Source organism: Strix aluco, chromosome 5 (genome assembly GCF_031877795.1).
Source record: "Strix aluco isolate bStrAlu1 chromosome 5, bStrAlu1.hap1, whole genome shotgun sequence".
Taxonomy (NCBI): Eukaryota; Metazoa; Chordata; class Aves; order Strigiformes; family Strigidae; genus Strix; species Strix aluco.
This window is the reverse complement of record NC_133935.1, coordinates 35,050,309-35,077,515: the sequence shown is the minus strand read 5'-3', so window position 1 is coordinate 35,077,515 and position 27,207 is coordinate 35,050,309. Positions and strand designations below refer to the sequence as shown.

The 27,207-nt window shown below is 41.6% G+C and overlaps 2 protein-coding genes across 7 annotated transcripts in view; both read left to right on the top strand.

Moving 5' to 3' along the window:
* Positions 1-4,611, top strand: part of NR1H4 (nuclear receptor subfamily 1 group H member 4) — a 42,756-nt gene extending 38,145 nt beyond the window's left edge. For all 6 annotated transcript variants that reach the window (XM_074826965.1, XM_074826966.1, XM_074826969.1 and 3 more), the window contains 2 exons: positions 2,323-2,436; positions 3,772-4,611. In XM_074826965.1, the coding sequence (XP_074683066.1) occupies positions 2,323-2,436; positions 3,772-4,010 (353 nt within the window). In that variant the 3' untranslated portion in view covers positions 4,011-4,611. The remainder of the gene's footprint in view (positions 1-2,322; positions 2,437-3,771) is intronic.
* Positions 4,612-9,399: 4,788 nt separating this feature from the next.
* GAS2L3 (growth arrest specific 2 like 3) lies at positions 9,400-25,870 on the top strand. Its single transcript, XM_074825409.1, has 9 exons — positions 9,400-9,466; positions 10,721-10,768; positions 11,726-11,894; positions 12,300-12,418; positions 13,888-14,029; positions 17,701-17,764; positions 18,432-18,570; positions 19,826-19,933; positions 21,448-25,870. The coding sequence occupies exons 2-9, from the start codon at positions 10,739-10,741 to the stop codon at positions 22,837-22,839; spliced, it is 2,163 nt and encodes a 720-aa protein (XP_074681510.1). The 5' UTR covers positions 9,400-9,466; positions 10,721-10,738; the 3' UTR covers positions 22,840-25,870.
* The last annotated feature ends 1,337 nt before the right edge of the window (positions 25,871-27,207 follow it).

Below are 27,207 nucleotides of genomic sequence, written 5' to 3'. Positions count from 1 at the left end.
TGAAACATCCCATTTTCACTTCCTTTCCCCTCTTCTGTTTTATTTTATTTCTCTGTTTGGAGTACAGTAATGCAGAGAAGCTCTCTACTATAATTTCATTTGCTTCCACATCTATATTCATTTTTTGTTTCACTCATCCATGCTTTAGTTTCTTAATGTTAGATTATAAGCCTTCTGGGGCAAGGATTGTTTTACTGCATGCTTATACACTGCCTGGACCAGTGAGGACCTGAATTAGTTATTCCACACCCTGTTCACAAGCATCAATTTCATCCCACTTCTACCATACTGACAGTAGGACTTGAGAAGCTTTGTGGTCAGCAAAACAATGAATTCATCCAGCTGAAAACTAACCTGACCCAAAAAAAAGAGAAAAAAAAAAATCAATGATGAATATGAGAAACAAATGACTGGAGTCTTACTCACAGCCCACTTCCTCCCATTTCCTGTCTGCTGCCAAGATGATTGTGCTGAGCGGCATGCTACCTTGCACAGAGACTTCTAAAAATATCCAGTTTGTCTTGGACTTTTCTCATGTCATTGCTAAGCTATTCACTTCCACGAGAGGAATTAATTTGCTCTGCTTTAGGCCTCAGCTAGTCTTTTTTTTTTTTTTTCCTTTCTATGAATCTCTTCTAGAGACGTGTAAACTTTAAGACTTTGGTGTGTCATATGTGTTCCTTACATATGTCATCTTGTAAGGAACTTCGGCATTTAAAACTGCCCAAGAGAGAGACAGGCGGTTCCCCAAAAGTTAGCAATAACAAGTGTTATATGACTCGTTTGCTCTGTGTAAAGCTCCAGCTGTGTTACCAACTGCCACAGAACGAGCTGACCCACATCATATATATATATGCTTAATTGACTTAGTCTTAGACTCTTCTCAGTAGTGTTGAACTTGTTACAAAAACAAGATTCGTGGTTTGTAATCTGAAGTGAACACAGGTAGCTCATGCCACATGTTTAAACACATTGTTCAGCCACAAAATAAACCACACCCTGCAAGACCATACTTACTGTTGGGACACAAAACTATTCCACTGATTGAAGTTCTTACTGTCACAGCAAAATGTGACTGTTTCGTAGTTAAGTCAAGTGACTTTATGTTTCCTTTCTTTGAGTTCCACCTGCCGAGTTTAATTTTTAATTTCCCCTACTGGAAGCACTCCAAACCTCATCAGTCCTGGACTTCAGCTTTGTGTTATATACAACACTCAAACCCGCATTATTTCATGCAGTTTCCACAGCAAGTTACAAAGGCTTCTCCTAGAACAGCTCAAAATTAAGAGTAAAATGACAAGAAACCCTATGGCCCTCATCTGCAGGAACAAAAGAGGTTTCCATCCTTTCAGCCAAGGAAGGCCAAAAGGCTCTTGCTGCAGAACCACTGGTTTGGATGTCTACACCGCTTCAGAGTTGCAAGCAGCCATTGTCAACAGTCTAGTGGCTGCTCTGAGTGACTCACACACCATTTAAAATAAAAACCATTTGATGTCACAGGACTTACTTCTCTTTTACACCAAAAAGCAGAATAGAGTACATCTGTAATTTAAGGCTAAGTAAGAACATCGTGACCTAATGACACAGTCGGTAAGAGGAAGCCCCATTGGCTTGTTGCAGTTTGGTAACCCCAAAGGGTTTCGCTGATGGTGAGAGAATCACATGATCCCATCCTTAAATTGGGCTGAATTTTAATTATTTATGGCTCTGTACTTTATAATAACACTAGTTTATGCTTTAAGGTAGTAGTAGTTGCAAGCAAGTTGATCTTGGACTACAGGTAATCCTAGACCTAGCTAAAGTTTCAGGCTACATAAAAGGAGCAATTAAGTCTCTTTATGGAGACAACTGAAGCAACTGCCCAAGGCAGTTAGCTGTAGAGTTAGGCTAGAATTAAACCATGGAAACCCTGAGAGGTTTCCATATAACTAATGTAAAGATAGGGAACATGGGGACTGTTTTGCAAAATGTGCATCCTGGAAAGAGAAGACAGCTAGAATATTAGCAGACGGCAAGAAAAACACGCATGAGACTCGCCCTGGAGAGCTAGACAGACAAACCTGTAGCAGAAAAAGAATTGCTTGAAAGACAGACCTTGAAACCATCCGAAAATAAATTGCCAGTGCTTGCCTGTTTCTACTCTGATCTGGAAAACAAGAATGTGCTTGCACTTTTGTAACTAATTGTCTTGCATCAGGCCTCATTTGTGCAGTAAATTTCTCCCACCAAGACAGTCAAGGCTTCAAATACTAAATAATTGCTCTGTAGCAATAAACCAGATTATGTCAATAATTTTAAAATAACATTTTTTTTCTCTCACAGGTATCTCAGATGAATTCATAACTCCCATGTTTAATTTTTATAAAAGTATTGGAGAGTTGAAGATGACACAGGAAGAATATGCGCTGCTAACAGCCATAGTTATCCTGTCACCAGGTAACTTCTCATCCGAAATTAAATATTAGTGGTTTTGGAAAGAAAGCATGAGGAGTGTGACCTGAGACTTGTAAAAACTTACATTCTATGAGAGTAAGTGAACATACATGCGTATTCAGTATATTCAGTTGTTAAACCAGAAAACAAGCACACAAATCCAAACTCCCAATGTCCTGCTACACCATCTGGTTTTGCATACAAGGAAGAAAAGTGCATAAATTCCCTGTTTAAAAACATTACTGGTATCTCTTCACTGCTTACCATGACAGGCTTCTTCCTTCAGAAAATCCCAGAAGTGGTTACATGCACATCACTACAGACCATTGTGGAATGTTACATTTTTTAGAGGGAAATTGGGAAACACTATAACTTAGAACAGAGAATGGTAGTGAAGGTCTTCAGCCTTTATTGAACAAACACCAGCTGTCAAGAGCAGAAGGACAGTAGCAAGTTGCCCTCTTGACTATAAAGTATTGGAAACTGACCTTTCAGAAGTATTGGGACAATAGCATCTCAGCCCTGATTACAGGCTTTGCTATAAAAACTAATTCTTTGACAACACAAAACTAACCAGCTTTGCCTACAAAATATGGAGAAATTGTACAGTGCCTCAAACAAAATCACTATCATAGGAATGGGGGAAGCCTGATGCTTCAGGACAAAAGACAGACAGGTTTCCAAATCAGGTTTCATAGGAGATGGGAAGGTGAAGCAATTCCATCACTCTTTGAGTCAGTGTGGCTCAGGAAATTTTTTTTATGCTGAAAATTTCAGTGACAAAAACCCCATCCTCCTCTCTTCCTCCCTCTCCAGATACCCAAACACATATTTCCATATGAACAAAATAAAAAGACAAGTATTTTCTAACAAAGAAATTTCATCTGAGGATGAAGATGTTTGATTTGTCCCTGGTGACCTGCACGTACACTCTTCTCTACCAGGCAAATTCACCAGTTGTACTCCACCTCCAAGAACTTATGCTGTGCTGCTCAGTTGTTGCAATGCATCACAGGACAGACTCAGGTGCAGAACTGCATTGGGAGATGACGATAAAACCCCAGAGAAACATTTCTGAGTTAAAACTCTTCAGTTTTTGAAAAAGTTGATAGTTTTCCCTAGCTAGAAGTGGGAAGCTTTCATGAAAACCCCAAATCAAAAATACAATGTTAAGCATTTTTATTGTCCCTTAATTTGAAAATAAATATTCTTGGTAGGTGTAAGCATCAGTGCCCAGTGCAAATATTTGAATATTTTAATGTTCATTTATCAGTGTAAATATTGACATTGTATCAGAGTATTTGTTAATTACTTCTTTTCTTTTAAAACCATAACCAGATCGACAGTACATAAAGGACAGAGAGTCCGTGGAAAGGCTTCAAGAACCCCTGCTGGATATTCTACAGAAATTCTGCAAACTTCACCACCCAGATAACCCTCAACACTTTGCATGTCTTCTGGGCCGTCTGACAGAATTGCGGACATTTAACCATCATCATGCAGAGATGCTGATGTCATGGAGAGTGAATGATCACAAATTCACACCTCTTCTCTGTGAGATCTGGGATGTGCAGTGATGGAGACTTTTTATTTTAGGAGAAATATTTTTTTAAAGGACCGCATAGCAGTTATTTTCATAGAAAAATATCCCCCAGTACGTTAAATTTTCTTTACTGCATTTTTATAGAAACATGCCATGGATTCATAAAAGTCATTTTGTTCACTATACACAGAATATTGTGTAGCTATCAGATCTTCACACGTGAGAATAACTTTCTCTGTATTTATATTCTCTGATCACAGAGTCTGCTAGCTCCTCAGAGGAACCCTGTTAATTCCTGCTGCAATTAAACTGATTGCAGTTACAGTTCCTCTTGACAAATGGGGAAATACAGGTTTCCATTCATAGTTTTTCACGGCGGTGTTTTTGTGCTTGGCTTCCATTAAAGAAGGTGTTCCAGACATTTACGGTTATAAGCCAGCTGAAATGGTTAATGCCAGTCATTTGCTGTTCAACTGTGAAATGTGTTCGTGTAAGATGTGCAAGACATTATTTCTTCAGAAGATGAAAAATTATGTAATGGGGAAAAGACACACAGACACAAAAAAAATCCCTTTTCACAATATAAACATGTAACTTCATTTGCATTATTATTTCAAAGTAAAAATTATACAGTATCTGTGCTTTGTGAAGGTGTATCATGGGTTATTTTGCTTTACGACTTTGACTGTTGGCGCTTAGTGGCTCTGAAAAACACCATCAGCAGCATCTCCCAAGAAGGCAGATGTGCTCGGAGGCTGTGTGGGGCGGGGCGGGTCCCTGATGCCAACAGGGGCTGTAGGCAGGTGGGTGGTTTTCTTGTGCCTGGGTCTGCTCCCAGCAACGTGACACCAGGCGGCTGGGACACCGATGTGCCGACCCCGTGGTCCTCCAAGCAGCGGCCCCGCATTGCCGGCAGCGCCAGGTGCACAGGGGAGGACGCTGGGGCAGGAACAGCTCTTCGCCCTCCTGCCAAAGGCCTCTTTGGACGTAAGCTTGTCCGCGGGCAGGGGCTTCCCCTGACCGCCGTGCACCCAGCACCCTGCCCCCCCCGCCCGTGCCCAGACCTGCCATCGCCACGCCAGGGAAGCACAACTGCTTCCAACCGCAGCTGGTGACACAAAGAAGGGGACGTTAAGGCTCGTGCGTTCCTGGCAGCCAAGCGGCCCGTGGGCGGGAGGGCCATCTGCCGCGCCGCCTCAGCGGGGGGGGCACTGACGCCTGACCCGGCCTCCGTGGGGGCCTGACGGGGAAAGGGGCCCGGCTGCCAGCGGGGCCGCGACCCTGCGCCCTGCACCGCCTCAGAGGACGCGTCCCTGGGGGCGGCCGGAGGGGCGGCTCCGCTACGCAGGCCCTTCACCTAAACCGGCGGGGGTCCGGTGGAGACACCCGAGCTGCCCCCGGATAAACCGGGGGCCCCGGCAAGCCCCGAGGGGCCGCGGCACCCCCCGCAGCCGCTTGAGGGCCGGGCAGTGCCGCGGACCCGCGCCAGGTGCGGCGGGCGCCCCGCCCCGCCCCGCCCCGCCCCGCCCCGGCCCGGCCCGGCCCGGCCCCGCGGGCGGTGATTGGCCCTTTCGAACGGAGCGGCCGGCGCGGCGCGGCGCGGGGAGGGCAGGGCGCCTTGGTGCGCGGAGCGGGGCGGGGGGCAGCGCGGTGTGGTGGCGGCTGTCGGTGAGTACCGCGGGGCACGGCCCTGCTGCCATGGAGCCGGGGAGCAGCGGGAGGGGAGGGTGGTGGTGTGCGGCAGTGTGCGGCTCCCCCCGCTCCGCACCGGGGAGTGGCGGTACTCCGGAGCGGGCCGGCGGGGGAGGTGAGGGGCGCCCGAGCGGCGGCGGCGGGTCCGGCCGCGCGTGGGGACCGGGACGCTGCCGCAGGGTCCCGCTCGCGTCGGTGCATGAGGCGTGCAGCCCCGGGGCGGCGGCACTCGGTCAGTCACGGCTGTCTGTAGGGACAGCGCTGAAAAGGGTTGGGCAGCGGACGTCGCGGGGAGCGTCGTGCAGCGGGGACAGCCCCGGTGTTGGGCTCGGCTCGGTCACCCTGCCAGGGGCGGCCGCTCCCGCCCGGCCGAGGGAGTCTCTCTGGCACGGGTGTTGAAAGTGAAGTGCCGCGAAACTTACCTTGGAGAAGGGAGAGGGGAGAGTTTTTGCATAACAGCCTTCAAACCTGTCTCTCCTGCGCCTCACGCCAGCGTCTGGGGATGCGGTGCTGTTTTTGTAGGAAATTTGCCCTAGTGCTCTTGGCTGAAATACTCATTCATATTGCTTAGTAAGCTGAGAAATGTCTGGCCGCTTTCTTTGCCCAAAAGCTGGCTGTATTCCAGGGATGCTGTGTGTCACCTTTGGCATAGTATGAGATCAAGACATGGGAAAATGTACATGTATACCTTCTGGACCTATAAGACCTAGCTGGCCTATGCATTTGTAATTCTAAATGTACTGGGTGGACCTTTCATAATAAGACTGGATTTGATATTTAAATCATAATAAGCTCTTCCTGACTGTGGCTAGCCAGCAGCCTGCTGCTGGGACAGCAAGTGATGCTCCCCTCAGTGTAGTTTTGCTGGAAGAAGTGTGGACTGGAAATGGGAGGGAGAGAAGAGTTTGTGTGAACGTGTCTCATGTTAACCAGCCTCTCCCCAAACTGGATGCTCCTGTGGTAAAGGAGCCGTCTGCACATCTGCGGAGATGCCAGCTGCTGAGACGGAGCACTCCTCCCTGATTTCAAGTGGGTTTCCCTGCCCTGACAGGTGAATCCGGGGCCTTGGCTGCCCTTTGGAAGGGGACAGCGGGCTCACTGCCATGTGCTTATGTGCGCTGTCACACAGAGGTGTGTGGAAAGGCAGTCCCTGAGGAAAGCAGTCAGCGTGCCTTAATGTGATGAGTTTGTTGCCACCTTAAAGCCCATCACCTTGGACTGACTAGTCTGGTTCTTTCTCTTTCTTACCTCTGAGGCCTCCCCAGGGAAGCAGAGCTGCTGACTCAGTAATGCAACAAAAGGGCTCTGTAATTGCTGTAGCCAGAGTAACACTCTGCTCTGTGGCCGTCTCTTGTTGTGCCTGCCTCTTCTGCATGTTAGGATATATGTACCAAAAAAAATCTTGGCTGTCCTGCAGTAGGTTTCAACAGATACTAACTTGACAGCTTCTTTCATTGCAGAATGTTTAAAAACGTGGGTTTCAGTAGGCACTGTCAAGGCTAATCTACACTTTCCAGCTGCTCTGGGTTAGTCTGTTGTGACTGTCTTTGGGTGTTGATGGAATAGAAGATGACGTGTTATATATCTTAAATATAGGGTAAAGATGTAAAAGTGTTTCTACCCAAGTTTTTTTTTTTAATGAGTCTGGGAACCTAAGGCTTTTTAATGAATCTGTAACTCCCTGTAGGTTCAACTTAAGCTAGGTCAATGGCTGCTTCATGTATGTTTTAGGTATCTGTGGAGTTGTGGATTGTTTTCTTTTTGTTTCTCTGTAAACTCTGCAGTGGAGTAAAATGGGACTTGGACTCGGTTCATCTTGTGCTATAGAATGGCTTGTAATTAGTGTAGTGTGTCTTGCTGGTTGCGCCTCACTGAATGATACTAACTGATACTAAGCAGACTATCTTGTGTAGCATCTCAGAGCATGTGTTCAGCACCCTGAAGTATTTGTGGAAAGTGCTTTAGTATTTGCTGACTTTGCTGTTCCTCAGATTGCCTGGGGGCAAAGTGGTGGGCATCTCTCTGGAAAGCAGAGGCAGACTGTGGTCTTGTGAGGCTGCCCTGTGTGGGTTATGTCTGGGGTGTGTCTGCACCCCCTTTCCTGAGAAATGCCTGTCCCTATGACACGTGTCAGTAGATAGGTATATTTTTCTCACCTCTCTTTCCTAATGTCAATCCATAGCTCCAGCCCTTTATTGGAGGTTTGGCAGTTGGCCAAAGGCAGCTCCTGCCTTCCCCAGTGTATCATTTGGGGCTGACCGCCTGTCTCGCAGTAAATCAGTGTTGCTGTATTGATCAGGCTGTAAGGTGCTACTAGGTGGCATTTCTCCTTCCATCCCATGGCAGCAGAAGTGCCAGCAGAAATAAGGTGTTTTCTGAGAGTGATGCTGGTGGTGGGGGACCTCTGTTTTTGCTGAGCTTGGAACTGGGCTGGTTGCTACCCTGGTTAGAAGGCGCTTGCAGGTTTCCGGTGCTTCCCCTGTTTTAAGGGGTGAAGCAGGTAGAGAGCCCTCCTAGGGACCTCAGAGATATCAACTGGCCTGGAAATGGGAATGGCATGGCCTAAGGCTATGCATGGGACATGACACAGTGTGTTTTCAGTTTGGGGTCTTTTCTTTCACAGCTGTGATCCTTGAATACCAAATGCCTGCTGAATGAAGGTGAGTTGATAAAACTGGCATGTGTAGAAACTGATTCAGTTCTAGCTGGAGCTGCCCGAATTCAACATCAAATACTTGCTTCATTCATTATGTACAGTTTTTTGATGCAGGGAACCCAACTGGTTTTGGAAGAAGTCAGATTTGGTTATGACTCTACCTGGTATTGCAGTATTCACCTCCCCACAGCACCTTCTGCATCTTTACAGGCTGACTACTTGAAGGTGGCAGACTTCTGGGTCTTCTCATCCCATGCCTCTCCCTGTAAGTGATAAGGCTACATTAATCTGTATTCCCTGCAATCTCAGAGCTGGACTGTTTGGGATCTGAAAATGGATAATTCTTACTATGCTAATTTTTCAAAATTCGTTCAGGATAATCTGTATCATCAGAGGGGTTTTTTGTTAAGGGTTATTCACATGTCCTAATAATAAGTGAAGCCGTTTGACTTTCTAGAGAGCCCTTTGGCATATGGACTTACAAAATAACTTGTTTTAGAAGAACAGGCCCTTGAAGTTCAAGTGCCACCATTTTCTTCAATCTCCTCTTTTTATAATTTTTTTTAGACTATTTTTTGTTAGGCATGCCACAAAACTGCAGATGTTGAGCATTCTTGTGATATCTGCTGTGTGAATATTTTGCTTTGTTCGAGTTTTGAGTGCTCCCTGTGAATTAGGCTGCCTTTTGTTTTCTCTTGGCAGATAGTATGCTAGAGCTCTTGTTAGCCTATATGGAGCTCCTTATTTTAATGAGACCAACTTCTTTACTGGCTGTTCTGCTGTTGTTTTATTTATTTTTTTAATCAATGAAGCCTCTTACTGCGACTCTCTTGAGACAATAGCTTTCTTATGCTAAAGAAAAATGTATTCCCCTGGACAAAGCTGTGGGAAGCATAACATGCTCATTAGTAATGCTTGGTATATACACTGCCCTTCCCTTGTTCATTCATAGAAGGAAAAATGACATCAAGAAGAGGATGTCTCTTCTTTCTTTTTTTTTTTTTTTCCCCCTCTAGAAATAAAAGGAAGGAGAAAGATATCACTTGGAGTGTCTGTGATAAAGTTTGAGAAGTGCTAGCAATCCTGATACAAGGAAGTGGCTTCAGTCTGAAAACAAACTGGTTGCTCGTTTGCTGGTCATTGTAAGTTATTTGAAATGCCTGACGTGTGTCAGCGTGTAGCGTGGGAGGAAAAAAAGGGGGAGGAAACGGCACCATTCTGCTTTCTGGGTAAGAGGAAGGGGGAGAATTTTTACAAGAATTGGGTCATCTTTGATGGGCTATTCGGCCTTTTGTTGTAGGAAGGTCAGGTTGTGCAACAGATGGAGGAGGAGAGAAGAATGCCGTCTATGTATAAAGCTTAAGCATCTGGGACAGGAGAGGGAAGTTATTTATTTTTAAGGGAAAACAGATGAGTTAAAACCGACTGACAATGTCTGCAATCTGGTTTCCAGCTTAATCAGTAAGATGAAATTTTATTGCAGCTATTAAGTAATGGAGCGAGAGAGTTGCTTTTAACTGGCTTCAAGACACAGATAGGTACATTTTGAGGTTGTAATGCCCACCACTACCATTGTGGAGAATTATGCTGAGGAAATTCCTTCTGGTACATGTGTATGTAGCTAACCCAGTAATACTGCGCACCTCTAGACCTCGTGGAGAGACTTACTGATCCCCATCCCAGTGGAGAGTTTGTGCTGGGTTTTCCCATGATTGAAAGCATTGCTGGAAAATACTGTATTGGTTTCAGGAGAGAAAGGGTTGACCAGATTGCCTCTAAAACTTTCCTTAAGGATTGTTTTGCCAGGGAGTTGTCATGATTACCATATTGCTGCAATAGTTGCAGTGTTGTGTTGAAAAAACATAGGTGTGTGCTAGCTGCCTGGAAAGTCAAAATCCCATCAGAAGTTAATAAAAACATTGACTTCTCTCATGTTATCTATGCAGGAAGAAATCTCATTCTTCTGAATTATTTCCTTGCTGCAAGATGTTCATAATCTTCAAAGTATTTAATGTAAACTCAGGATGCGTATATGCACAATTGTACAAGATGGTGAATGCCATCGTTGTTAAATCCAAGAATGGTTTGAAGTATTTTGGCAAAGTAAATGCCTTACAGCTCTTTAAAATCATGCAAACCTGGGAGTATTATTTATGCATATGAAGTTAGTTGATACTTTGTGCTGTAGTAACCGCTGCTTTATTTAAGAGCAGAGAACTAACTGAAGTTGAATGAATACTGGATCAAAACCTTAGCTACTAAGATACTTCCCTCTCTCCCCCTCCATTTCTGATCAGACACATTCTTATTTTTCCAAAACAGCACTGATGGGTTTTTCTTGGGATTTTCATGAAAGTAGGAGGGACTGTATTAAAAACGCTCTTCTCTTTCCCCAGGGGAAGAAACTAATGTAAATGCAGGTGACCATGCAGAATGCAGTTCAGGTAAATGCCTTTTTTAATATTTGAAACCTGTATAATACTTTTTTTAATGCAAAAATCTACCCTGAAGCAAATGAAGTGCTAGAATCCCCAGAGTTATCTCTAGTTAAAAAAAAAAAAAAGTAATAGTTTTCCCATTTTACAAATGGAGCAATGTGACAAGATAGACAACCCAGTGTTATATCAGATAGGTGATTCTTTCTCTTCTTAAGGGCTATTACCTAAGAAGGTTTTGAACTCCAAGGCTGAGATTATTTAAAAACTTGCTTGATGATTAAGAGGAGTTTTTAAAAACCCTATGTTCTAGTTAGTCACTTTAGTACAAATAAATATATTTTATAAACTCACACACTTCCTGAACTGAAAGTAAGTAGTTAATACCAGAAGGACACTTTCTCTTTGAGAATTTTGTACATGAAATTTCAGTGTGGTCCTTTTCTTGAAATGTAAAGGTATCTCTCAATTTGAAAATATGCAATCCTTAAGAAAAATGCTAAGAATTTAAAGTGTGTTATGTTCTTGTACAGGAATATATTTCCTCTTTTAACATCATCATTTTCATGATTTAAGCACAAGATGCCTCTGAAATGTTTGAACAAAGAAATCGGTAGTCTGTAGTAAATTATGTGATAAACTGCAGATCTCATTATTTAAAATGTGCAGAGGGAAAAAACCCCACACAAATTTAATGCATGTTTTCTTTATTTAGTATTCAGGGGAGTATGTAAGTTTAAATCCAAAGAAGTCAAGAGAATGAACATAGTAGTACTTTTGATACAGGAGTTACTAATGAGAGCTGAGCTGTTTGTGATTACTGTTGTGTTGGTTTGGTGTATCTGTCTGAAGGGGAACAAATGCTTTGAATAATAGATCTCTAGCATAATTCAGAACTGTGAGTTTTTGTCATCTGACTGCAAATATTAGAGCTCGCTGTCTTCAGCTTACTGAAATCTTCTCCAGGTGTGGTTTGGCGATGACCTTCCCTTAAGTCCCCGAAGTCCTCTGACTCCCAGACATGGGCCAGGTTTGGCAGATGTGTGCCTGTATGACCAGTGGATATCTGTGCGGCATGAAGCAACTTTGGTGCCTATGCAAGAAGATCTGTCGATCTGGCTGTCTGGCTTACTGGGTGAGGTGAAAAATAAATCACTGTCTCATAAATTCCAAAGCACTTTCCAATATTCCAGTCAATGTTGACACTTAATATCTATAGTACTATTAAGATCTGGTGTATTTGAGCCTGAATGGCTAGGAAAATTGCATTAAAATACATGCTTCAGTTTCAGATTTTATTAGCTGCCACCTCTTAGAAGTAGGGTGATTAATTGTTCTAATTTATATTTATGAATCTTGCTAGTCTAATTAAAATCTAAGTGGATATTTGATTTTAGTTTTATATATTTCTACTGATTTTCAGTATTTAACACTGTAGTACATGATATGATGGATAGAATGCTGTTTGAGTTGCCTCTAAGTTCATATGAAACTTCTTTACCTTTTGTGGAGTAACTCTAATATTGACCTTCTTTTTTAGGAATAGAAATCAAAGCAGAACAACTGCTAGAAGAACTTGATAATGGGGTACTACTCTGCCAATTGGTTGGTGTTCTTCAAAACACAATTAAAAAATGTTGTAACTCAAATAATTTAAGGGTAAGTCATATTGTGATTTTTTTTTTTAATTAATTTTTTTAATACATATATAGTCTTTAATTGTAAGTATTAGTAAAAGGAAAGCAGGTGAGTGAGGCTTCCCAAAGCAGCATTCTGTGAGCTGTGTATCCGGAGACTGATTAACAACAGTGTGGCATTATAGATGGATAAACTGTCCTTATGCAACAAATGACTGACTTTGTTAATCAAACTCTAATGTCCTTATTAGTTTTTTAGTTCGATTTCAGTAGAATTCTTGCCAGAGGTAGAGCTAGTCCATGTCTGAAGTTTGTTCCCCTGATAACATCAGTGTGGGTTGGTAACAAGATATCCACTGACACTTGGTAGAATGTTTTATTCCAGAAACTGGTGGCTAAACTCAATTATATAGGGTAGCCATGAAAATATCCATATTGAGATGTACCTGGAGATGGGCTTCAGTGGTTTTGTTAGGAACCAAGGCTGAGTTGAAATGTGAATCTCAAGCAACTTGCGGTCTGTGTTTGTACAATGAAAAATAGTGATGTTTCACTTTGGACTGTAAAACCATGTAACATTTGTACAGGTAGCATATGTTCAATGTACAGGTACCCAGTATAGCTACAGCGATACTTGAATTTGTCAAATAATAGTTCACCAGCTAATGTGCCCTAATTGGTAGTTTTTTCCCTTGGGGGCAGGAGGAACTGTTTCATCATAGCCAGACCATTTTTTTTGTGTTTACCTCTTACTGTTTTATCTAGTAAAGCATTAGTTTTGAATAATGGATATGTACCAGTAAGTAATATAATTACTAATATTATATTTATTATTAACTTGGGGGGAGGTGGCAGGACACAAAACAGCAGTCTTAGGATGGCAAATAGTATTTATACAAGAGCTATATGAATGCTGCGAATCCTTAGGGTTTGTTGTTTTGTTTTTTTTTTTTTTTTAAGGAGGACAAGATGTGCAACTTGTGTACCTTTGAACTGGTTGTTTAGTTTTGAAGATACCAGTTTAAAAACAAATAAGTACTGAATTGTTTTCAAGGAAATGGCCCTTTGTTCCCTTTTGATTCCCTTTGCTCTCTAGAATGGGCTCTAAAATGTTGAAATCTGACAGCCAAGTATAGTGTAATTGATTTGGGCTTCTCTCTCTGTGCTACAATCAGAGCTTGAGAGCGGGGAATAACTATGTAGACCTGTGAAACCACCACTAAAACTTTTACCTCAGCATGTGGGGAAGCAACTGTATGGGCAGCTTTGGGAAAGGCTGCAGAAGTAAGGATCGTTCACTCAGTGACTGTTCACAAAGATAAGGTGGAATGCCATCTACGTTAGCGTAGCTTTTATTTCATAGAGTACATGGTGGGTTGAACACAAAATAGTTACTAACCACTGTTTCTGTAGTCAGAATTTACAGTTTATTTTCCTTTGCAAATATGCTTTTGGCAATTGATGTGCACACTTGTTTTTTTCCCTTGCCAGAATTTTCCTATGAGAAAAGTTCCATGTAAGAAGGATGCTCCATCAGGATCGTTTTTTGCCAGAGATAATACAGCCAACTTTCTTAACTGGTGTAGAGCCATTGGAGTTGATGAGACTTATCTCTTTGAATCTGAAGGTTTAGGTACATCTATCTTTTTGTAAGATTTGCTTTGATCTGTATGTAGATAACTACCTGGTCAGGGAGATCTCTTGTGTATAGTCTTTTGAAGCCTTTGTCACGACTGTTCCTGTCTTGTGCAAGCTATTAAGGCTTTTATTTATTTTAAGGCAGTGTTCAAGTAAAAGCCTTGAAAAATCAGTTCAGTGATGTCTCTAACTTGCATGATGCTTTTCCAGACTTCTAAAAGTTGCTGTGCAGGATGAACGGAGGAGCAACAGCTGTGCAGCAAACTTACATATTTTCCTTCAGTAAAAAGGCCCACTGAGAAACAGAGGAGAAAAGCATGGTTTTGCTTTCCCTGTGCAAGAAGACCATAGGGCCACGGAGTCAACTCACAATAAGATCCTTTATTTGGTGTTAGAGCTCATTCTTGTTGCAGAAAGCCCTCAGAATAATGCACTCATGACTGCTAAATTTGGTGACTACATCAGAGCGTTGTGCCTGAAGTGGCAACAGTCTGTTGGTAATTAACATTTACTTCAGAACCTACTTGACATGACTCCAAACCATTTGTATTTTCCCATTTAATAAGTTAGTTATAAAACTAATTTGCCAACTGTGTGTATGCCTGCCCCAGTGCACAGTCTGTCCCTTATAACAAACAGCTGCTAGACTGATCCTTCCAGATGGAATAAATTTTTTTTGACTGCTAATTAAGAGGAACTGTGCTTTCATCACATGGTAAATAATGAAATGCTCCTCTACCAGCTATTATGTCAGTAAAAATTAATACAAATGTTTCTGTGGCATGCCAACCATTTTCTTATTTTGTGGATTTTTTTTTTTAAAAAAAGGCAAAATATCTGTCTGTCAGCAGAATAGCAAAAAATTGTGAAGAACCTTTGTTTTCAATAATCAAATTAATTTGTCACAATATTTACTAGATTTTCTTGAAGCCTTTGTGCCACTTAATGCTATTTAAATGGGAGACACTGTTTTCATTAACTGCTTTTCTTTCAAGCTCTTCTCCCTGCGAGTTGGACTGTCCGTGCCTTCACTACTGGATAAGTCATCTTTTAAAATAGTTGAGAACATCCTCATTTGCATCTGTCTCATTTTGATTTAACTAGTGAGTGTATCTTCTTTTCAGTACCAGGAAATACAGACGAGTAGAACTGAGCTATGAGAAAATTAGTCTTAATATTTTTTTCAGTTCAACTTGTATGAATTGCATTGCTTAAACATCTTAGTTCCTGTAAGTGGATGGGTAACTAGAACCTGTCTAGCCTCTCTGAGATAAGCAGACAGGATTTTCTATTGCTGTGGCTTTCGCTCATAGCCAAGAAGTGTTTTGAAGTCTGATTGTAACTCTTGACACAGCTTGCTTTATGGCATAAATAGCTTCTGTGAGCCTTTTTGGCAGTCGAAATGAGCAGACTTGCAGCCTCCTTGATGAAACATTCTTTCCACTGATGTTCTCCATCAAACTTTCAAGCCATTCTTTATGAATTAAATAAGGGAAAGAAAATTTGACTATTGTCTTTTTCCCATCAGATACATACAGCAACACCTCCTGAAAAGTGTGGATGGCTGTGAAGTGGCTCCTGAGACAGCAGAAAGAGAGAGTAGCCATCATGGGATGCCCTTTGACATTGAGACAAAACAAATGTCTCGACCTCTGCTAGGGTTATATTTGGATTTTTCTCTTCTGGATTCAGGCAAATTATACCACTTCTGTCACAGCTGACAAAAACAGGAAGAAAAAAATATATTTAAATTACTTCTAGTACCTTTTAGATTATGGTTCTATCAACTTTCTATTCTAGATTTACCCTTCATAATCAGATCTTTTAAAAAGTAGACTTACAAACTGGAGTAGATGATGTAAACAAGAACATCTGACTTCATACTCAGCTTATACTTTAGGAAACACTTCAGTCTTATTTAAAGCAAAATCATTTTAAATATTAAATTGAACATCAGAAAGATGATAGATTTCATCTGTAAATATAGAGCTGGCTCATTAGGTTTCTCTTCAGAGTGAATTTCCGGTTTCTGCTGAATATTGTTACTCCATGGTGTGAAGAAAGTCAGAATTGTTCATATAAATTTTACACCATATGAAAATTGTATCTACAGCTTTACCCATTTTCACCACTTGATGGTGGTGGGGGAAAGAATGATGCCATGCAGGTGCATTGAGGGAAGTTGAAAGACCTTTCTCCCAGCCCTTGGTTTCTGAGTTATTAGGCAGTATTCCTAGTTGGCTAGGAAAGCACATGAATGGTTTGTTTTCTAAAGCATTCACGTAACTGTTCTTAGAACATGTGAAAAGCATCTCAATTTTGAGGCTTCTGTGGGAACAGAGGAGGAAGTAGTTACTTGTGAGATTTTAAACTATTTTCTTTCTCTGTTCATGGCCTTGTTTCTTTTTCCATTTTCTTGCACAAGAAAGCTTCAAGAAACCAAAACAGACACTGTTTTCCTTCTGCCTCTTCTGTTCTTCACTGCAGCAGTAGAAATAATTGACTGTTTTCATTTCAAAGTTGTCAGGAAAACCCAGAAGACCTGCCATGGTCACCTTCACACCGTTTGGCTATAACTCCACTATTTCATCTCATTCTTCAGTGCTCCTGATTGTCATTTAGTGTGCCTACATGCTCGAGTGCATGCAGCTGCTAGAGCTGCTCTGAACTGAGGGGTGCAAAGCAGCCCTCTGCATTGGGCACTAGCTGGGTTAATGTGGGCACAGTCTTCAAGAAGCAAAGCCTAGTGGAAAACTCTGTGCTACTAACATATCTGGAATTGTGTTGATTCTTTTCTGTGATCAGAAGCGAGTATCTGATGTTTGAATCTGAGTGTTTGTCTCTTAAACCAATGTCATTCTCACCATCTTATGGTCAGGGGTTTTGACCATCCTTTTCAGATACAGCCTCACAAAGATACCAATTCTGAAGAAAACCTCTGGGTGGATGGGGCAGGAGGTGGGATCTGATAGAGAGGGGTGAAATGAGGGGTAGGGGAGTCACCACTGGCAAAGTGGTATCTTCTAGTTGAACTGGGTGAATCTGTCATATGGATGGACCCTTCTGGCACCCAGAACTTTTAAAGTGATAAGAAAAATAAAATCTGTTGCTTACTGAAATGGTAAGAATCACCTGGATTATTCTTCCACAGCCAAGGGTTTAAACCACTTAGGCTGACTGACTGCATAGCCATCCACTTGTCAGTTAGGTCCCTTGCTGTGTATTCTCCTATGACTGTTCACCAATAGAGTGTGTGTGCCTATCTGTCTGTACGCACAAGCATGAACAGATGAAGTACCTTTCCTGTTTGCAGTTGTTGAATGCTCTTCATCTTTAATACTGTGATAATGTATTTGGGGATAGGGAAGGGAAAGCTCTCGGATCTCTTTCTTTCCAGTTTATATCAGCAGCATAAAACCAAATAAAGTGTATTTCTCTTAGGAGGTAGAGAAGAGTTTGATTTCAGGAGTTCCAGGATGGGCTTAAACACTTTATGGAATAGAAAATTAGACTTGAAAGCATATACCACTTTATTCATCCTCTGGGTAGAATGATGGTGAAGTTATAGTCATCTGTTCCTTATCCTTCCCTTCTCTGTAGCTAATTGCACAGGCCTCCCCACAGTAAATATGAGCTGTAACTCCCTTTTATTCTCTTTCCATTTAGTTTTGCACAAGGATCCAAGACAAGTGTATCTTTGTCTGTTGGAAGTTGGGCGCATTGTATCCAGGTATGTGATCCGCACATGCTCCTAACAAGAAATGGAAGAACGCATTCTATTAAGTAAAAGTTAAGACAAAGTTAAGACCATCTGCAGTCATTAAGTGCAGTGCAGTAGATGTTAATTCTGTGCAGAAAGTATTGAGTAGCTTTTCTAGGACAGTTGTACAATATGAGTATTTTTTTCAAGTATTTATCAGACTCTTCATGGAGAGGTGCTGATCCACACTGCTTTTTATAACTATGTTTCAGTGCTATATTCAGCTTATAAGTATGTGTACATCTTGGAAGAACTTACTGAACATTAAATACAGGTTTAAGGTCTTTATTTTTTTTAAGCTTTTTGGCAGGTATCTCATTCCCTAAATTTAGACTTCTAATTTCTTTCTAGTGCAGAGCTGGAAGCTTTAAGATAGTTCATCGAAATTGGATGTGACCTAAATTGTGTAGTATTAACAGTATTTTTACTGCCTTCTGTGGCAGCTCCGAGACCACCTTTCTAGTAGAAACTCAGAGTGCTCCTTGTCTTTGGATTATCAAGGCAGTTATTCCTCTGACTGATTTAGTGCTCTTTCCTGTCAGTCAAGCCACTCAGAATTTTGCATATTTGTTATCATCAGTTTCTTTTTGTTTTCTTTAGTAAATTAGCAATTAAACTCTATACTTCTGTATTTGAGGTATGGAGTTGAACCTCCTGTACTAATAAAACTAGAGAAGGAAATTGAACTAGAAGAAACACTGCTGATGACCTCTGGACCACCATCACCTATTAGTACAGCAAAGTCATGTTGTCACCATGGGGAGCTACATGAGGCAGTAAGTACTACTTGTTTATTGTGATATAGACTTTAATCAAACTCTTAAGTTTAGTACTTATATGATCTGGCTCAGTAAGCATAGGCTGTTTTTCGTCTAATATTTGTGAACCTCCTTAAATAGAAAACAGAAGGTTATGCACCTCTTGTGAACAAATATTTTTTTTTGAAAATGTAAGCAATATGCTGTCCTATATGTTTTAGAGTTAACGCCTCAGTGCATATAATTTGCCTTGATTTCCCACACCACCATCACACCCTTCATTGCTTCTTTGAGTATAAGAAATACGCATTCAGTTTTTCTGGTGTGTCAATATTCTATGACTGTAACATATGCTTCTCTTCAATTTGATGTTAAAGTAGGCTTTGATGAAACTCTTGGAAGAATAGACTTTAAATAAAACCTCTGTAGCTGTACCAATTGGAAATGAATATGTATGCAGAAAAGGAAATGATTTGTACATCTTATGAACTGGTCCAAAAGGAATGATGAATGACTTTCCTATTTTGCTTTAAAATGCATGTTGAGACTTTAAAATTCATTTATTTTAAAGGTCCTCTGTGTTGTAATGTAGAACTTCCACTTCTTTGGGAATGTCAGCCATCAGATCCTCACTCCCTCTAAAAAATTTTGCTATTTCTCCTGCTTGGCAATAGTCTTGATCTTCCAATTTTTTTAAGTTTCTAAGTAGCTGTAAGAGGCACATCTTTTCTAACCCTGGACTCATTTGGGTACTACCTTTTTCCTTTTTTTAGTGGTTTCCTTCTTGGGTGTCACATAGAAGATTAACTTATAAAAGCATTACAAAAAGTTAGGGAGAATGCTGAAGTAGCCCTGAGTCAGGTGTAGCAATGGATTTGGTCACCGGAGAGACCCAGGCACTTGTTTCAATTTCTAGAGACCATAACAGTGTCTTTACAAGGTCGTGGTTGGAATTGATGCCACTATGCATAGTGTTATGGACAAATCTTAAAAAAGAAAGTAGAAATAGCTTAAAATCGAAGAAATGAAAAAAATTGGATTGGAACAACTCAAAATATTTGCCTGTACATATGGTTCTTTCTTTTAATCTTTTGTTCTACATTTTGAAGCTCTATGTAGCTGAGATTTTCTTGTGAGAGAATAGAATTCTAGTGTTTTCTTAGATTATGGGATGAAAATATCAGTATCTTTTCTTGTATTAAATCTCTCAATAAACTGTTAAACACATGCTTCTGTCAAAATACTAACAAATGCTTTCAATTTTAATAACTAGGTTAAACATATAGCAGAAGATCCTCCCTGCAGTTGTTCCCATCGATTTTCAATTGAATACTTATCAGAAGGACGTTATAGACTGGGAGATAAAATACTCTTCATACGAGTAAGTAGTTTCTCAGAATCCAAATTTATATTCCTAATTGGGAGAAAAATGCTTTTAAGTGGAATACCTCTATGGTATTGTTTGAGAAATACAGAATCATTTAGGTTGGGATGCCACATCACCCATTCAATCCCCTATTCAAAGTAGGTTAGATCATAGATTCATTCAGGTTGGAAAAGGCCCTTGGGATCATCGAGTCCAACCATCAGCCCTACTCTACAAAGTTCTCCCCTACACCATATCCACCAACATCTCATCTAAACGACCCTTAAACACATCCAGAGATGGTGACTCCACCACCTCCCTGGGCAGCCTATTCCACTGTCTGACCACTCTTTCTGTGAAACATTTTTTCCTAATGTCCAGTCTGAACCTCCCCTGTTGCAGTTTAAAGCCATTCCCTCTTGTTCTATCACTAATCACCTGTGAGAAGAGACCAGCACCAACCTCTCTACAATGTCCTTTCAGGTAGTTGTAGAGAGTGATAAGGTCTCCCCTTAGTCTTATCTTCCTCAAACTGAACGGTCCCAGCTCCTTCAATCTCTCCTCATAGGATCTGTTCTCCAGGCCCTTCACCAGATTCGTTGCTCTCCTCTGCACTTGCTCCAGCACCTCGATATCTCTCTCATATTGAGGTGCCCAAAACTGGACAAAATACTCCAGGTGTGGCCTCACCAGTGCAGAGTACAGGGGGACTATCACCTCCCTACTTCTGCTGGTCACACTATTCCTAATACAAGCCAGGATGCCGTTGGCTTTCTTGGCCACCTGGGCACACTGCTGGCTCATGTTCAGCTGCTTGTCAATTAGAACCCCCAGATCCTTTTCTTCCAGACAGCTCTCCAGTCACATCTCCTCAAGCCTGTAGCGATGCATGGGGTTGTTGTGGCCCAAGTGCAGGACCTGGCACTTGGCCTTGTTGAAGCTCATCCTGTTAATGTTGGCCCACCGATCCAATCTATCCAAGTCAAGATCTTAACCATTGATTTTTGCAACCACTTTAAGTTAATGCTTTTCTGTGGTGTTTCTAAAATTTCGGTAATGACTTGCCGTATAAATAAGGATAATGCTATAGAATGTCCTGAGAACGTTACTTGTTCAAAATCTGGGCACTTGGGGTTTATAATTTGTAGGATAGTTGAGCACTCTCTTCAGCAGGCATAACTGTGTTATGAGGACATCCATAATTTGAACAAAACCTGTATCCAAAACTCTGTATACTGAATAAACATGTTGACAGAATGGTTAAAATGTCTTCTGTATATATGCTTTCATTATTTCCCAACACATAATGACTGTCTCTGCAGGAGAAACTATTTCATAAAAGAATTGGGAAGCATAAACCTTATTTATGACATACTTTCTCTTTTTTTTAAATGTTTCTCTGTAAGAAAGAGGTCCTGTTTGTTAGTCAATTTCAATAAATGTTAATGTAAGATGACATAATGCTGCATAAAACAAAATAGAAATTTTTCTTGTTCTTCTGCTCCCACACCTTTTTTGTCCATTCTCAGATGCTACATGGCAAGCATGTGATGGTACGTGTTGGTGGAGGCTGGGACACTCTTCAAGGTTTTCTGCTTAAATATGATCCTTGCAGAGTGCTTCAGTTTGCAACTCTGGAGCAAAAAATACTGGCCTTTCAGAAAGGGGTCACCAGTGACAGTGTCCCCAACTCGTCAGCTAGAATTCAGGAACCTCCTGTTATGAATCCAATGTCAGCTGTCAATATGTTTCAAAAGCAGCCATCAAAACCCCCGACTCCTGTTTCGGCTCTCGGGGCCAGTGCCAAGAAGGCTTTAGCTAAACGTCCTCAGTCCCCTGCCCTGGCATCACCGAAAGTGCCAGTGCCCCCATCCCCCACAGCAAAGTCGTTGCCGGTCAAGTCCAAATTACAAGGGTCTTCAGCGACAGGCCTGCACTCTCCTTTCAGACCATTAGCTGGCACCTCAAGGAAACTGGAGTCTCCTGCACACAACTCACCAGCTTCTGCTCCTTCACAGCCTGCAAGCAAAAGCTCTTCATCTGCAGGAATGAGAACAGCTCTTGTTCACTCCGAAACATTGCGCAAACGTATTCGGTCCCCTGATGCTCCCAAGGTGAAATTTGCCCTGCCTCGGAGCTCCCCAGCACCAGGGCTACATCCTGTGCTCTCATCCTCTAAAACACAGCTGTCTCGCTTGCCTGGGACAGCTGAAACAATGGCTTCAAAACAGAAGCATGTCCCTGCTAAATGCAAGCCTGTATCTGTCACTAAAACCAAAGCGAATTCAGTTGCTCCGAGGGCTGCTCGACTGCCTGTTACAAATCTGTGTACTGTTGCCAAGTTTGCACATTCTCAGCAGCTCCCTGCAAAACCTCCTTCTGGAAATGCTATTCAGACCTCTGGAACTGAGTGTCAGCATCCTCAGAAACCTCCACAAACAGTTTCTGACCTTGCAAGGAACCTGAAAAGTGCTTCAGTCCTAAAACACTCAGCTTCTGTACCTTCCCTTGCAGTTAGCAAAGCATCGAAGTCACCACCTACAATGGTATCAACAAGCAAAAATGTATCATCAGCTGTCAATAAGCAGCCAAATGTCAGTAAACCCCCTCAGGTCGGACCCACTTCATCCAGGCCTCCTGAACGCACTCCCTTATCTGTTGTACGGCTTCCTCAAACTTCAGCCAAAGCGGCAGTGACCAAAAAAAAGCCAGAGCAGCCTTCCACAAAAAGTCAGCCTTCAACCAAAAACTTGCAAGTAAATGAAAGCTTGGCCCCAGCAGCCAAGAAGCCTCTCCCTAAAGGAAAGTCAGCAACGGCATGTAACAAAGGAATGCCTGGTGTATCAAAAGGTCCTTTCACAAAGAGCAGGCAAGATGATCACTATTTTGTTATGACAGGGAGTAAAAAACCCAGAAAGTAAACTTATTTGTTACTTTCTGTGGAAGTCTTAATCTTGTTCAGATGGGCCTCTTGTATCTGCTACACCGAGGACAAGGAAAAAAAGTTAAATAACACTACATTTACCATGAAATATTAGGTATAACCTACATTTTGCTGCATAACTTACACTAAGAAATGTATTTATTTTGCAGTTTAGAAACTTCTATTTGGATATATTTAAAAGTGAGCTTGCCTGCTGTGTAGCACTATAGAATAAAGAATATCCCTGTTTGCTGCTAGCCTGACCTGCTGTGGGAAAGCCGTGAGAGAGGAAAGGGGAGCTAGGGCTGCTGCTTTTGCTGCTGCTCATTTTCACGGAGCAAAGCCTGCGCAAGAAGCATCTACCCAGGGCAAAGTGTGAGTGATTCTGGTGGTTCTGGCACATCTGCATCAAGGCCTGTGGCAAGCAATAGAACTGTGCGCAAGCTGTAACATTTCTAATACCTCAAACAAAACTGTGTGGGTTTTTTTTAGTTCACCAGCATCCCAGAACTCAAATTTGGGTCACCTGCACATATGAGAAAGATATCTCTAGTCATGTTTAGATTTGATAGCTGCCGTTATCAGCGTTCACTGTGTCCCCCAGATGCCTTAAAGTGAATTTAGCTTGCTTGGAAGTGAAGTCATCTTGGTTTGTGTTAAGTTGGACATGGAAAATCATGGCCTTGATCGCTCACTCTCGTTGTGCCTTAGCCTCTCATCATGATAGATCTCTTCAGTGAGCAATGCTACTTTTAAAACCCTGGGCAGATAGATAACCTTGCTTGGTTCATGTTCAAATCTGATTATAAGTGAGCCCATTCTTTCCTAGAAAGAAAGCTCTCGCTGCATGGAGAGAAGCTCCTGAGTTGCTGGGAGGGTGCCTTCCCCTGGGATGGAGCCCCAAAGCAGCTCCTGCTCCAGTAACGCAGAGCTGCGAGTACTGACCTGCACTGGTAGAGTCTTAGTGCTCTGCAGGAGCGGCCTTTACATGTAAAACTGAATTGCTAAATACTGCTCTCAGTGCTAGAAGTTAATTTTTGTGGGCAGTCTTACTCTGCAATGGCCTTTATTGTTTTATTTATGGAGACCTTCTCACTGTCTCTCCTGTATTACTTTCTGGAGGTGAGGAGTAGTTTCCCAAAGAGGTAATGAGGGACTGCATTTGCCTTAAACATCTGAATGTGCCAGAAAGCTATGCACTGTTTATGCTCTCAACTCCTGAAGGCTTTCAGTGGGTTAAACATCTTTGGTGCTCAACACCTTTACCCTTAACATAAATTAGTTTCATGGTAGATTAATAAAAACTACTGTCTTTGGGAGTAGTGTTGTTTGGGTTCTTTTGGGTTTAAAGAACAGTCCTTCCTACAGACACTGAGGAGCTCTGAGGGTCTGTGAACACACTGGTGACTTACACACACCATCACTTCTGCTCTCTGTTCCCAGGATATTTACTTATGGGTAGGAGAAGAGATGCATGGAAACTGCAGTTTCTGAAGTTATATATTTAATACATATTTTTCCCCTGGAACTAGAGTAAGCAAGTATCATAAACTGAGTTCTCATGTGCAGTGGCAAAGTCATTAAGCTGCCTTTCTGAGCACCTTGTTAGCTTTTTTATTTATGATTCTATTTATGCATATCTACTGTACAGTACTGCTTACAACCTGCTGGGAGTAAACAGTAAATACCAATATCCAAACTGTAGGAGGAGAACAGATCTGTTTTAATAACATGGACATAAGTCCCACAAGCTCACATACAAAGTTGTATGTTTGGGGAAGGCCTTAAGCTTACTTGTTTTATAAATACACTGGTCAAAGCCACTACTGCAAATGTTAAGAACAGTATTGACTGTAGTGGACTACTTTCAGGTTTGATAAACTTGGCACACAGTTTCGTATGCTGAAAGCATTTTACAGTAGATGACTTGCTTTTGATTTTTGGGCTTCCAAATAGTGAGTTACGATGCAGTATATCTCATGCATATTAATATCTGAATTCTTGGGGTTTCTTTCTGTACTGGGTCTGGCTGAGATAGAGTTAACTTTCTTCGCAGCAGCCCTTATGGTGCTGTGTTTCAGATTTGTGACTAAAACAGTGTTGATAACGCACCAATGTTTCAGCTGTTGCTGAACAGTCCTTGCCCTGGGTCAAAGCTTTCTTTTTTTCTGCTCTGCCCCCACAGTAAGTAGGCTGGGGGTGGGCAAGAGATTGGGAGGGATGCGGCCAGGACAGCCAACCTGAACTGGCCAAAGGAGTATTCCATATTGTGTATGGTGATTTGTCTTTTTTTCTTTCCTTCACTTACTAAACTGTCTTTATCTCAGCCTGAGAGTTTTCTTGCCTTTGCTGCTCTTCTTCTGTTCCTTGTCTTGATGGGGACGGAGGGAAAAGTGAGTGAGCAGCTGTGTGGGGTGCTCAGCTGCTGGCTAAGGTCAACCCACAACACCTTTGGAACCGTTTACAAGGTTTTTAGTAGTAATTTAAACACGGAGACTTTTGGATCTCAGTGTAAAGCTATCTCAACATCTACCTTTTTGAACTATAACTTCAGAAAAAATTAAGCAGATGGCTTCATCGTTGTGATTCGTTATCTCATGTAATAGACTGAATTTTATGGTTCAAAATGAAATAAAAATCATAAGCTTTTACAGTTGAAACCTTAATCAGCTAATCTGAAGATGCGTCACCTGTTAAATGTGGGTAGGCTTGGTTTTATTACAAAAAAATATATTTAAACATCGTTCAACTTCTGTGAATATTGCAGTCTCCAACTTCATAGTCATATTCTGACTATGGGTGTCATGTAACTGGAGGTGAGCCAAGAATAAGATGTAACAAAGTACCTCCTAATGGAAATACATACTCTTTTTGCAATGTTTACATTGCCAAATAGCAAGTCTAATATTCAGCTTCTATTAGTTTTTGTAAGAGAAAGATAACTTGGAGCAAGAATCTGACTGATTTTTCCATGTGTTATCAATGTCCTGTATGAGTACTTATTTTAAATAAACATATACTGCACCTTTTTTACGTGCATGCTTTTTTTTTTCCCCTACTGTTATCCTTTTGTGGGGAGGGAAGGAGAATGTATTTCAGAAGGCTTGTGGTTTTGTTCTACCACCACATAAATAGTAGCTTCCATCACATGCAATTACAAAGACATAAATAGCTGCTTCTAATCCATTGCTTTGTTTGGAGTTCAAGACCTCTTTACTCTGATCCTCGTTTCAGTATGACTAATTGAGTAGAAGGGGCTTCCTACTCTTTCCTAGCTGACAATGTGCCTGAATAGTTTCAGATATACCTTTACGAGTTTTATTCTTTGAAGCTCTATCTGAAATATAAAGCACTTGTGTGCCAGTATTTTCCATGCATATATCCTGTCAGCAAACTTTACACCTGTCTCTGTGCATGTTGCCCATCAATAACAAATTTAATTGGTTTTACTGAGAGGAGAATTGGGTCTTCTCCCTGGAGTCACCTAATTAACTTTTTTTTGTCCCTATTTGATTTTTTTAAATGTTTTAATACCTGCAGTTCTTTGCCTGTTCCAAAGTGGCTTCAGTTCCTGTCAGTCTGATGCTGGTGCCTAATCATATAGATTTAATTATCCTTCCACTTCAGCTTTGTCTTGTAAGTGCATTCTTGCGGCATCTACCATACTCATTCCTACAGGACCAAGCTCTGCAGAGATGTTAGTTACATTAGTGTAAAATACAAAGATGTTATGTTAAAATACAAAGACAGCCCAAGACTCTCTCAGGTAAGTATCCTAACTATCAAACTACAACATCATGGCTCCTTGCCCCGGGGAATCTTAAATCATTTACTGTCCATCAGTAAAGATTTAAAAGGAGATAGGGAAGATGCTTTTTCCTCCTACTCCAAAACTGCCTTCATTGCTGGTAGGTGTTACACGTTCTGGTGAAATTGCATGTTTTATTCTGAATGAGGATGAAGTGATGTCTTCTCCTTCCTGGGTTAGCTTTCTAGTCTTTAGACCTTAATAGAAAATATGGGATTGTTCACACTTTTTATGGGTAGGCATAGAGGATTGGTAGTCACTTTTTTAAAAAAAGGTCTTCTAGTATTCATAGTCCAAAGCCATTCCTCTAAGTCAGGGGAGAGGCATTCCTGAAGTCTTAAGCTCTTGCTTCTCAGACTCCACTGAAGAGTGTAATTTCAGGTTGTGGCCCTACTCACAACTAGGCAATGGGCAATGCTAGATCCTTGCTAAACCTATAGGTGCATCAAAAACAGAATAGCCTCTCTGGTGCATTCTAGGTGCTAAGGGCTCTGACTGCTACTCCCACATGGAGTTCCTAACCTGGGGAAGCCAGGCTTTTCTGTACTCTTACCTTGC